At 41.9% G+C, this 12,540-nt stretch overlaps 1 protein-coding gene across 5 annotated transcripts in view; it reads left to right on the plus strand.

The window, feature by feature from the left end:
* Nucleotides 1-12,540, plus strand: part of AK9 (adenylate kinase 9) — an 87,182-nt gene that overhangs the window by 30,252 nt on the left and 44,390 nt on the right. For all 5 annotated transcript variants that reach the window (XR_013541554.1, XM_072997956.2, XM_078385147.1 and 2 more), the window contains 8 exons: nt 68-212; nt 1,377-1,493; nt 2,904-2,990; nt 4,992-5,143; nt 6,079-6,235; nt 9,746-9,860; nt 11,945-12,000; nt 12,388-12,504. Coding sequence is in view for 4 of the 5 variants with exons in the window: in XM_072997956.2 (XP_072854057.2) it covers nt 68-212; nt 1,377-1,493; nt 2,904-2,990; nt 4,992-5,143; nt 6,079-6,235; nt 9,746-9,860; nt 11,945-12,000; nt 12,388-12,504 (946 nt within the window). In the remaining variant the exon portion in view is untranslated. The remainder of the gene's footprint in view (nt 1-67; nt 213-1,376; nt 1,494-2,903; nt 2,991-4,991; nt 5,144-6,078; nt 6,236-9,745; nt 9,861-11,944; nt 12,001-12,387; nt 12,505-12,540) is intronic.

The following is a 12,540-nucleotide window of genomic DNA, read 5'->3' on the forward strand; positions in this document are numbered from 1 at the left end:
TAGCAAGAGCAAACAGACCTTCCCCTCCTTTGCTGCCTATGATTTAACGTTCAAATCTTTTCTTTAGGTTCTGGATACAGAGTTTCTTCTAAAAAGGCATTATGAAGAAGCAAGAATAGAACTCATTGAGCAGACTCGTATTGAAGCAACAGAGGCAGGCATTGCCCAAGTGAAGGAAAAACGAGAAATAGAACGCCAGTTAAGGGAGCAAGGTGAAGATATTCTGTATAAAATATGAGGTGTCCAGCTGTGTGTGTGTATGTTTTTTTTTTTTTTTGGAAGGCTCCCCTTCAGATCTTCTTGCCAAGTGAGGAATGTTACTACACAGATAGCACGGTTCATTTCAATTTATATCTAAAGTGGCAGCAATAGTTGAAGTAATGCTATGGATTTTTACTCACTTGTTTTCTCCCTATTAATATATGTCTCAAAGCACAACCATAATAAGTCTTATGCCACAATCCTATTCATACCAAATCAGACATAAATCCCATTAAATTCAGTGGAACTCAATCCAAGGTAAATGTGTGTAGGATTGCAATTTGGATATTTTATTTTATTTATTTAAAATATCATTACCCCACCTTTCTCCTTAAAAAGGACCCAAGGCAGCTTACATCATTAAAATAGAACATTTAAAAGCCAAAAACGGTAAGTATACAAGTATTAAAAGAGAAAGAAAGAAACAAGTATCATTCTAAAATGGAAAACAAAATCAACAAAAACACATTCAAAAAGACACAACACTCCATTTAAAAATCCCTCTCAGACAGCCAGTCACTGGGAAAGCCTGTCTAAAGAGAAAGGTTTTCATCTGCTTGCAGAAGGACAGCAAAGATGGGGTGAGCCTGGCCCCCTGTGGGAGGGAATTCCCGAGCCTGGGTGCAGTGACAGAAAAGGCCCTCTCTCCCGTGTCCCCACCAAACACACCCTGAAGATGGTACGACCGAGAGAAACTCCTCCCTTGATTATCTTAACACCAGGACAGGCTCGTAAAGGGAGAGACGGGCCTTGAGATAACTTGGACCCAAGCCATTTAGGGCTTTATACTATAGGTTAAAACCAGCATTTTGAATTGTGTCTGGAAATGGATTGGCAGCCAGTGGAACTACTGCAACAAGGGGGATATGTGATCCCTATAACCAGCCCCAGTTAACAGTGGGCTGTTAACCAGCGGAAGTTTCCAAACAGTTTCTGAATGCAGCCCCGGAAGGGTTGTGTACAATTTTTAAAAAATATTTGAGGAATTTCTCCCCATTTTTGCCTTATCTATATGCTGAAGTTCATTCAGACATTTTTCTAAATATTGATGCTCTGCTGGTTTACACAAATGTATGTCAACACTTCCAAAGCAAAATACGATTTAACTATTGCAGCTCTACTTGCTGCCCAAGAACTCTCTGAGAAGGATGCTGATGAATATGAAGAAAGCCTTCACATTGATGAGAAAAGTTCAACACTGCCTAGTGAGTCAACATCTGCTAGCCAAAAAGGTAATATATTGTAGTTAGTTGGTTATTTTATTCAGTCTGTAATAGGAGAGTATGAGGCAGCTGCAAAATTCTCACCTCTTTTTCCTTATTGAGAACTCCTCTTTTATACCTTAAGTATCTTACGTGGCCTATGACAGCAATTCTATGCATAAAGTAATAAAAGCGTGCAAAAGCAAAGCGTGCTGCTTATATACCGCCCCATAGTGCTTCAAGCACTCTCTGGGCGGTTTACAATTTAATTATGCAGGCTACACAATTCTAAGTGAGAATTATTTCCACATAAGCAGTTTTAAAATCAGCGTTGTGTGTCGAGTGGAGAGAGTGACAGACTGGGATTTGTGTTTCATTGTCCCCCTCTCACCTATTCTAAAAAACCTATCTATATCTATATACTGTGTTACTGACTCAAACTGACTAAAGTCCTGTTACTTTAACTGACAGTACATGAGGCTGATGATATTATCAGCCATGGAAATTTTTCAGAAATTGAACATTTCTGACCCCTCCTCCAAAGATCCTGAGGGTCTCTTTCATCAATCTAATCCTGTGTGTCACTGCCCCCCCCCCCAAAAAAAAACCTCCTGGACCGATTCAGGAAAAACTGACTATACACAGCAAGCTACATGACAAATGGTTTGTCTAGTTTGGCTCCCAGTATAAGCCTTTGTTGTACTGTGCAAAGTTTATGATCCTTTATACAGTATAGTCAGCTTTGTTAGTCTAGGCCTCAAAGAACTAGGATACTAAATCATGAGGAAATTGTTCCTTGCAAAGGCTTTCTAATGAATAGAAAGGGGAGAGATCTAGATCAGGATTGTAACACAGGAGCATGAGTTACACACTTTCTATTTAGAAACTCAGTACACACTAGGCACCCTCAGAGTATGAGTAGCTTGACTTCACAACAGCATTGTTTCATTAAACTAATAGGCACCATCAGAAGCTTCTTTCTCATGCCAAGGGCTGCAGGATGGCAGTGGGATTTTTACTATGATCAAAGTTAGAAAGGGGAGGGGGTTAAGCCTCCCCTTCCTGTGTGCTATAGTGCTGGTGACTAAGACTACCACCTGAATGCACACATTATGTCATTTTTTTAAACCAGCAACTTGATTCCTAACAGTTAGATCCAGAGAATCGCATGTAGTTAAGTCCTCATTTCTGACAGCATGCTGTTTAGCTTAAGGACTTCATGCAGTATTGGCACATCCAGATGATGACCCCATCCTTCTTACATAGTCACCACTGGTTAGAGGGGCAGTATATCAAGCAAGCAAGCAAACAAACAAGCAAGCAAGCAAGCAAGCAAGTAAACAAACAAATGTCAAAGAAGGAAAAAAGAAAGGCTTTTCTTTAATGGGAGCATAGAATATCCTTTTCCAAACCCCACTGACCATATTTTTCCCTGTCTAGAGAGTATTACCCTAAAAGAGAGTGGCACCATAAAAGAAGAAGATGAAAATGAAGAGCTATCCTCATTCCAAACTACAGATCAAACTGGTATTAATGACATTAACAACAGTACTAGTAATTGTAATGGATGTGATCCTTGTAATAGCAGTAGAATCTATGTATTAATTGTAGCAATTGAATGTGTTTATATTTCAGACATTAATATATTCTTACTATTTTGGATGTAGATAATTTCTCAAAGTAAAGTACAGCAATATTAAAGTACAATCTCAATAAAGATGCTGATGAGAAGAAGTAGCATCAAACGCCACTGGTATAAGAGCAAAATGAAAACATCAGACTAAAGCTAGGACAAATTAAAAGCATCGTTGAATAAAAAGGTCTTTGTTTGATGCCCCAGAAGAAAACAGTCTGCACCAGTACAGGCAAACATCCCTGGAAGGTGTGTTGCAAAGACAGGTGCCACAACAGAGACTTTACCCTGGGTCCCATTCTGCCTCCGGTCAAATGATTGGGGATACTCTTTCCACTTCATGCCTGACAGTAGGCAGATTGAGACCCAAATAAGAGCCGTTGCTAAGGATCTTAAAACTTGGGAAGATTTGTATGAAAGCAGGCAGTCCTTGAAATATCCTGATCCTGAAAGGTTTTAAAGCGGAAAAGCATTGCCTATAATTGGCAGCTATGGAACCTGTTTCAGAATCAAGTTAGTATCCTCACTCAAGTACTGTAAACTGAATTCTGACATTAGAATGTATTGGTCAGCATATGTCCTCTTCATCAGAGGAGGTTTTTTTAAAGAAGAACATGATCTGTGAGAAACTCAGCAATTTTTAGATACTTGCAGGACAATTGGACAGCAATCTGTCATGACCATCCCGCAAGGTATCACACTTGTCTCAGTACCCAATCACTCACTATCAATTTCTGGCATGCCTCTTGCGTGTACCTAGATTATATACCCAATCTCAGGCACCCATCACGTCCTTTACTACTCTGCATTAGTTGATCTGTCTGTCTGTCTGTCTGTCTGTCTGTCTGTCTGTCTGTCTGTCTGTCTGTCTGTCTATCTATCTATCTATCTATCTATCTATCTATCTATCTATCTATCTATCTATCTATCTATCTATCTATCTATCTATCTATCTATCTATCTATCTATCTAATTTATATGCCACCCATTCTACCCAAAGGTCTCTGGGCTGCTTACAACAATCAAAATACAATAAAAGATACCAACTATGTTTACTGTGAAAGACTGATGTGCATTCAGTACTTAACTTTGAAATAAGAACAGGTTTATTGGTTACAAGTTGTTTCATGAATAGTTCTTAAGCACACTCTAACTGTACACTTACTAAAATTTCTGTCTGCCACAAAAGTCCCAAACTACCTCTCTATCTCCTCAAACTCTCCACTCCTCTTTTTTCTTTATCTCCTCCACTCTCTGCTTCAGCTCCCCTTCTACGTAGCTGACTCCGCCTCCCAACAGCTCCCTCTTGGTTCATGCAAATACACTGCTGAGTATGCATGATAGGGTGACCGCTACAGCAGCAACTCATTTCAGGCACCATAAGCTCAGCATTTTCTATTCCTCTTCATTAACTATATAGTTAGGCCTAAGCAAAGAACCATGGCAACGTCAAGATCCCAGGCCTCTCGGGCAGTTGAAAATCCTGCCTTAGATCAGGACCCGCCTTTCTCCATTTCTTGCCCTCATGAACACCATGTGATGATGTGGATCACCAGCCCAGACTCCTGCTAGCTGCTTCCTCTCCTATGGGCTACTTGGTATTTCTGCATCTCGGCTTTTATACGAGGTGTGGGCAGATCAAGTGACGGGAGTCTGTAACAAGCCCCATAAGAAGAAATATTAGTAATCTTTTTCTCCTGGAATGAAATGTGTTATCTTGACTAACTAACTATACAGTATTTATAATGTTAAGAAGCTATATCCCTGTTCGTCTTGTGCTGCCTTCCACTGAGGGAAGCCTTCTGTCAGGAACATGGCAGCACTGATTTGAGAGTGCCTCTTGTTTACCACATGTCCCTATATTCACATTTCCCTTTTCCTAACCTGATTACCAGAATTGTCAGCAGAGCAAACTGAATCAGAGGTTTCTCCTGACCATCCAGAAGTCCAAGAAGTGGTTCAGAAAGCTGTAGAAGCTGCGATGTTAGCACCAATATTGCTGCCCCCCAAAACGTATACTGAAGTATTGGAAGAAGCCATTACAGCGGTAAAAGCACCAATGGAAAATACCCAAAATGTTTTAATAATTTGCACGTTCATTCATTTCCTTTTCAAATTCTGTGAATGAGGGATAGGTCTAGAATATGTTCCCCAACGAATATTAGTTTAAATTTGAGAATGCATGTGTGTAAACTACCGGTTTTTCATACTTTTACTTTTATTTTCATACTTTTTTCATACAATTATTTTTCAGCAAATTGTCAATTTGGGATACTCTTGTATAAATTAAAAAGCTGAAAAGCTGGAAATAGAGTTTGAGACTGAGAACATTTCAGCCATTTTTCATATGCTACAACCTGCAAAATCTTTCAGTCATTTATTTCTCCTTCGTTTATCTTATATTACTTCCCATACAATGTCAGTAGCGAGAGCATGTTTTCATCTCTGTTGTGTCCGTTTATTATACATAAAGATTTTTTTCTCTTTTCGAGAAGGAGATGAAAGAAATTTGCAATGCCACTGAAAATTAGTAATGACAAGCAGATGTTGCACTGACCAAAACTGCATCTTTGGAATCCATCTTTTTTTTTTCAAATGTTTTAAAAATCTTCAGTAGAGACACCAAAGGATGATGATGGTGGTGATGATGATGATGTGCTGTCAAGTCAAGTCTGACTTACAGCAAAACGTTTCTGGGTTTCCTATGTAGAGTGCCCGGAAGAGCGCTTGGGCTGCAGCTTGCTCAAGGCACCACAGGCTGGCTTTATTTACAGGAGGCACCGTGGGAAATCAAACTCCCAATCTCTGGTTCCCCAACCAGATACCGAAACCACGGAATGGTGTTATTTTTACATGTCTTTATGTTTCTGTTTGGATATGTCTGCATGATTCAGAGTCAGAAGAGTCATCGTTCCAAACCATTTAAGTAATTGCTCTATATTTCCAACATATGTATAAGTTGTTAATTATGTTTTATTTCAGGTTTCTCAAACGAATCAAGACAGATATCCTGGAGCTCCAGCGAAAGGAGGATGGGTAGTAGATAATTTCCCCCCATTGTCGGAACACTGGGCAGCTTTGGCAGAGAATGGACTTCTACCTGATATTGTGATTTGTCTGAAGAATGCTCAACAAAATGGTTGGTCTATAGTTAAAATTAGACATCTTAACAACATTACAGCGGTCTTTAGGGCTTGTCTTGTGGCTGCATTAGTATGAGCTATCACCTTACTTTTTACAGCTCTGGAAAATAAAACACATGAAGCCTACTGGCTTTTAAGTAGAAGGACACTTTTTGATGTGCAATAATTTTTAGTGTTGATATCTCAGTGTCATGCATATTGCATGCTTTCTCTATGATGTTAAAAACATTTCATATGATAGCAGAATTAAATACTGTATGTAATCCCATATAGTTTTCTCCCGCTCGTTTTTTCTTTTCAAAGAAGCACTCAAAGGCAACAAGTTATAAGCAGGGGAAGGGCAGTAGAAGAAATGAATGCTTAGTCCATTACCCCCTGCCATGTTTCCAATTCAAAATTGCTTCCCCAAGGAAAAATTTTTAGCTCCAAAGGGAGATTAAAGTGCCTCTGTCTTTAATTTCAGATGATATAGTTGATAAACATACACAATATAACAGCTTATATTGATTGGACTATTGGTCTGTTTCTCCCAATAATTATTTACCAACTTATAGAAATAATTTTGTATTGTATGTCATTTCTCAAGAGTACTCTCAATAAAATAAATACTGTGAGTAAAAAAAAAGTAATAAAAAGGGACTGCAGAAAAAAATAGTATCGTAAGGATTACCACTCCATTAAAACCCTTCAGAGTTTGGCAGACTGAAAATTAGTTGCTGCTTATGTATACAGTGGTGCCTCGTTTAACGAGCGCCCCGTTTAACGATGGATCCGTATAGCGATGGCTTTTTTGCCATCGCTTTTCGGATCACATTACGATTTTGCCTATGGGGAAAAATCGCTTTGCGATTTTTCCCCATAGGCACCATTTTCCCACAGCTGAGCGGCGGGAGCCTTCGAAGGACCACTCCCGCTGCTCAGCTGGGGGGAAATGCAGGCAGTAGCCTCGGAAGGACCCTTCCGAAGGGTCCTTCCGAGGCCACCCCCAGGATTCCCCTGCGGATGCCTCAGATCCTCCCACCCTGCCCCTGCGGCCGGGATCCCTACCCTCGCCAGGGAGGGACTGATCCAAGCGGCGGCGGCAGGATGGGAGGGGTCCGGATACCTTTCAGGCATCCAGGGCTTGGATCTGCCCCCGGCCGGCTTCCCCATCCATGGACGGACTCTCTGGAGTCCGTCCATGGATGGGGTAGCCGGCCGCGACGCGGATCACGGCCGCCCTCCTCCCAACCCCTCACCCCCTTCTCCAACGCCGCTGCTGGGCTTTGGAAGCCGCTTCCAAGCCCAGCGTCAGCGGCGGAGATGAGGGTGAGGTGTGTGTCGAGAAGGGCAAGGCTCGGGTATTCCCCGAGCCTTGCCCTCCTCTCAACTCCTCACTCCCTTCTCCACCACCGATGCTGGGTCTCGGAAGGGGCTTCTGAAACCCGGCGGCGGCGGCGGAGATGAGGGTGAGGGGTGTGTCGAGAAGGGCAAGGCTCGGGTATTCCCAGAGCCTTGCCCTCCTCTCAACCCCTCACTCCCTTCTCCACCACCGATGCTGGGTCTCGGAAGGGGCTTCTGAAACCCGGCGGCGGCGGCGGAGATGAGGGTGAGGGGTGGATCGTCCAGAGCCGGGAGGAGGGGGAAGGCTCCGCCACCGGCGCTCGGACGCGCTGGCCGGCATTTTCCCGGCCAGCGCTTCCGAGAGGCCTCGGGGGAAGGCTTCTCCACTGCTGCTCGGACGTGCTGGCCCCGCCGCCGGCAGCCACCCCGCGCCACCTACCCCAGCCGTCCTCGGATGCCTGGAAGTCCGAGAACGGCTGGGGTGGGCGGCTTCAAGCGGCGGCTGCGGCTGCAGGGTGGCGGGGTGTCCGGAAGCCTTCCTGACACCCCAGCCACCCTGCAGCCGCTGCCGCTTGAGCCCGCCGCCCAGCTGGGGGGAAAGGCCGGCCGGCTCTTGGGAAGGAGGGTGGAGGAGGTCCCCACACTCCTCCCCAAGAGCCCGCCGCCCAGCTGATCGGCGGTTCCAAAATGGCTGCCCGTTTGGTGCCTCGCTTACCGAGGCAGCGAAAATGGCAGCCCTATGGAAGATCTTCGCTGAACGGTGAGTTTTTGCCCCCTAGGAACGAATTAAACAGGGTTTAATTCGTTCCTATGGGGTTTTTTATTCCGTTCAGCGATGTTTTCGTATAGCGACGTTAATCCTGGAACGGATTAACGTCGCTATGTGGGGCACCACTGTAATCCATCTAATACCAGAATAGTAGACAACTAAAGTGCTTCTACAAAAATGCCGTGTTTTGGGTCACTGTCAAATGTTCTTTGGTTTATGATAGAACACAGAACAAAGCTTCTGATGGTGACTAGGTCTGATCACCGTCTTTAGGAGCGGACCAGCCTCTCCCTGCAATGGACCAAACAGCGGGCTAAGCACCCATGTAGTCAGTCTCTATAACTGGCAGGGAGATTTATGTTGAGATAAATGATTTGATGCCTTTGTCCCAAGCTAGACATAGTTATCCTAGGTGTCTAGCAGGTGTCATTCATAGCTTTGCTGCTTGTATTCCTTAGCAGGCAGTGAATTAGAGACTTTTCCATGAACACATGTCTTCTACCATTACCACTGAGTGTTGGGGGGGGGAGGGGATAGTCATGTAAGGATACTTGCCTGGAGATGGATATTGTTCCTCTTCTGTTGGTATCTCAGACACTTCTGCCTTTCCAGAAAATGGCTAGCAGAATGTAGCCCTTTGATTCTTAACCCACTACTACATATTGAGTGTACCACATCATCGCTGAATTAGCCATTTTACTTCCCAATTAAAGTTAAGGTTTTTTAAACCTTTTTATTAAAATTTAGAGAACCCTACAGTGAATGTACTAACATTCCTAAAACAAGCGTTCTTTTTTTAAAATCTGTTTTAAAATTTCAAAAGCAGTCCTATAAAGAAAGCTCACCACTGTCATTATTCACAGCTCCTTCATAAATATTAAGGAAAAATATCTATCATGTACAGTGGTGCCCCGCATAGCAATGATAATCCATTCCGGATAAATCATCGCTATCCGGAATGTCGCTATATGGAAAAGAAAACCCCATAGGAACGCATTAAACCCCGTTTAATGCGTTCCTATGGGGATAAACTCACCGCTATGCGGAAATCCTCCATACGGCCGCCATTTTCGCTGCCTTGGTAAGCGAGGAAACCACACGAAAATGCTGCGGGCGGCCATTTTTCTTCCGGTGGCCATTTTGGAACTGCCAATCAGCTGTTGGGGAAACATCGCAATGTGAAAATCGGTAAGCGAAACGCTTACCGATCATCACAATGCGATGTTTACCCATTAAAAACATCGCAATGCGATCGCTTTTGCGATCACAAAATCCGCATCGCTATGCGGATTCGTCGTTAAACAGGGCGCTCGCTATGCGAGGCACCACTGTATGAAGTTTAAGTGTTTGAAAGATTGTTCAGTTCCTAATACATACATGGCATCATTTTCTGTTACTTTTTATTACATCGCAGGGAGAATTTTATTAACTAGATTGTACCAAGCAAATAAAGAAGAAGTTGATGCTAAGATTATACAAAGACTAACAGATGAAGTTTTAAAGAAGAAACAAGAGGAAGAAGCAGCAAAGTAAAAAATATAGAATCATTTAAAAAATATTTACATTGTATTGAAGAATATTCGTCGTCATGGTTCAAAACCCTAGTGTTTCCACAAAAATGATAGACATTCTTGCATAAATCCAGCACTGAGATAGCACCAGTGTAATTAATCTTTTGGTTGCTGTGGGTTTTTCGGGCTTCTTGGCCGCATTCTGGAGGTGGTTTTTCCTAACGTTTTGCCAGTCTCTGTGGCCGGCATCTTCAGAGGACAGCAAACTGTGCTCTGGTGAATCTTTCTTTCTTTCTTTCTTTCTTTTTAATTTGCATTCATTTTCATAGGGATAGGGCTTATGGTACAAATAGGGGGCCAGGTAAGGGGGGGTAAGAAAGGGTAAAATTCCAGAGAGTTTAAAGTATTCTTACATCCGCTGATACAATTGTATTAAAGATGGAAATCATATAAACAGAAAAAAATAACATTATAACAATTTTTCATAATATTTATCATTATTAATCTTCCATTTTCTTGGACTTTCTCTTTCTTTTTATCTTTAAGTTTCAATATTATTCTGCCATCTTATATCTATTCTAAATTGCTCTATTGTCCTAAATCACTGTTATAACTATTACTTTGTGTTTATTTTATTGTATATTCTTTCACCACAAAAGACTTTCTTAAATTTAACAATGTTTATCTCCACTGCTCTATCTTCATATTTCAACCAATATTTTGTGCCCCTCTTATCATGTCGTCTTTCATTTTCCATCTTATGGACTACACACCTTTTTCTTCTAGAACTTTCTGGGGTTTAAGAATAAAATTGTCTGTGTCTGTGGTTTAAAAAAAATTGATTCACCGTCATCATTTCACTTCTTTCTCCATCTTCACTGTAAATTCTGTTTGTGTCCCCACCTCTTTAATGTGTTCAAATAGCTGACCCATCTCTATTTTCATCTGGTGCAGTCCATTAAGTATAATGTTTTGAATATTCTTGAGGATGTCTTGTTGTCCCATAATTGGAGGTATTATCTGGATTTCTTTCCAACAGGTAGTGACCACAGTAGTTATTCACAATAGTAGCTTGGGGCAGAAGGTTGACAGGAGGAAGGGCATTTCCCAAGACTGTTTCTGGTTGCTTCACAGATTTAAATGCATCAGTAGTTAATACACTGGTGCCTCACATTACGATGTTAATTCTTTCCAGCGAAATTGCTGTAGAACGAAAACGTCGTAATGCAATATTAAAAAGCCCATAGAAATGCATTAAAACCAGATCAATGCGTTCCTAGGGGCTTCAAACTCACTGTCCAGCGAAGATCCTCCATAACACGGCCATTTTCACTGCCTGTGCAGCAAGGAATCCGTGTGAAAACACAGCGGGTGGCCATTTTGTTTACCCGGTGGCCATTTTGAAACTGCTGATCAGCTGTTAAAAATCATTGCTTTGTGATGATCGGTTCCCGAAGCAGGGAACCGATCATCGCAAAGCGAAATTCCCCCATAGGGAACATCATTTTGCGATCGCTTTTGCAATCACAAAAAGTTCGTCGTGATGCGATTTCGTCGTCAAACGGAGCGCCCATCTTGCGGGGCACCACTGTAGTTATATTGTCCTGTGAGAGCAAGTTTTATTGCCGCGATAGAAGCAAAGTTGTTTTTCCTCCCTCTCCCTTCCTCTCTTTCTGTTTCTCTCAGCCAAGTCTCAGATGAAGGTGGGGGAGTGTTCACCGGTCTGGCTAGATATAGGTCTAGTCGCTTTCTCTGATAGATTACACCTAGTTTCTTCATTATTTAGGTCCTTAACAGTTCCATATATAAAACAAGCCACTTACTTCAAGTTTGGTCAAGATTATTTTTCCAAAATCTATTCAGTCACTTCTAGAAAGTTCAGTGGGACTTACTCTCTAGTAAATGAGCCTTGCTGAACACAATGAGATCTCTGAGACATATATAGGATTGCAGTGTTAACCATTCTAAATGATAGGCTCACTTTTAAAGCAGAAAACAAATCAGGCACAACATTCAAACTGTTTAATCTACTAACTGTTGTTTTCATAGTTATTTATATTCTATGGAATCATGCCACACATAACTCTGTGTTCTGACTGCAGAAGAGAACTGCAAGAAATGTTGAGATTGCAAGACGAAGAATCTGCAGAAGACAGAGGTAATGAATATCTGCAATTATTTCAGAATTTACACTAATTGCGTGCAGTATGCCTGAGCCTCCAGGAGCTAGTCAAGGAACTGTTGGTGTACAGCTTTGAGGGATACAAATAACCAAGACTCCAGAAAAAGCAGAGGTGTGGGGGGGGGGGAAGCAAAATATTCTAATCATTTAAAGACCAGCAATCTATTTCAGTGCTAGCTTTTATGGCTCAAAATCCACTTCTTCAGAAGTAAAGGGTGCAAATACATATCCACAATAATTATGAGAGTCATGTCCAGGGGAAGAGCACTTTCTTGTAATATTTGTAACACTTTAAAGTCTCATCTGTAAGTCCAGAATAATTTTGTGAAATATCATGGCTGTATTTTTTTCTTTTTCTTCTAGAATCCATGGACTTCCTGGAGCATCCATCTGCAGCTGAATCACAATCCAAATCTCAGTCAGGGACTGATTTAACAGTACAACATACTGATTCTCCTAAAGAGAAGGAAAAATCTAAAGGTTGGATTTGGCATATACTTTCTTTACAAAAACAAG

This window comes from Pogona vitticeps, chromosome 1 (genome assembly GCF_051106095.1).
Source record: "Pogona vitticeps strain Pit_001003342236 chromosome 1, PviZW2.1, whole genome shotgun sequence".
Classification (NCBI taxonomy): domain Eukaryota; kingdom Metazoa; phylum Chordata; class Lepidosauria; order Squamata; family Agamidae; genus Pogona; species Pogona vitticeps.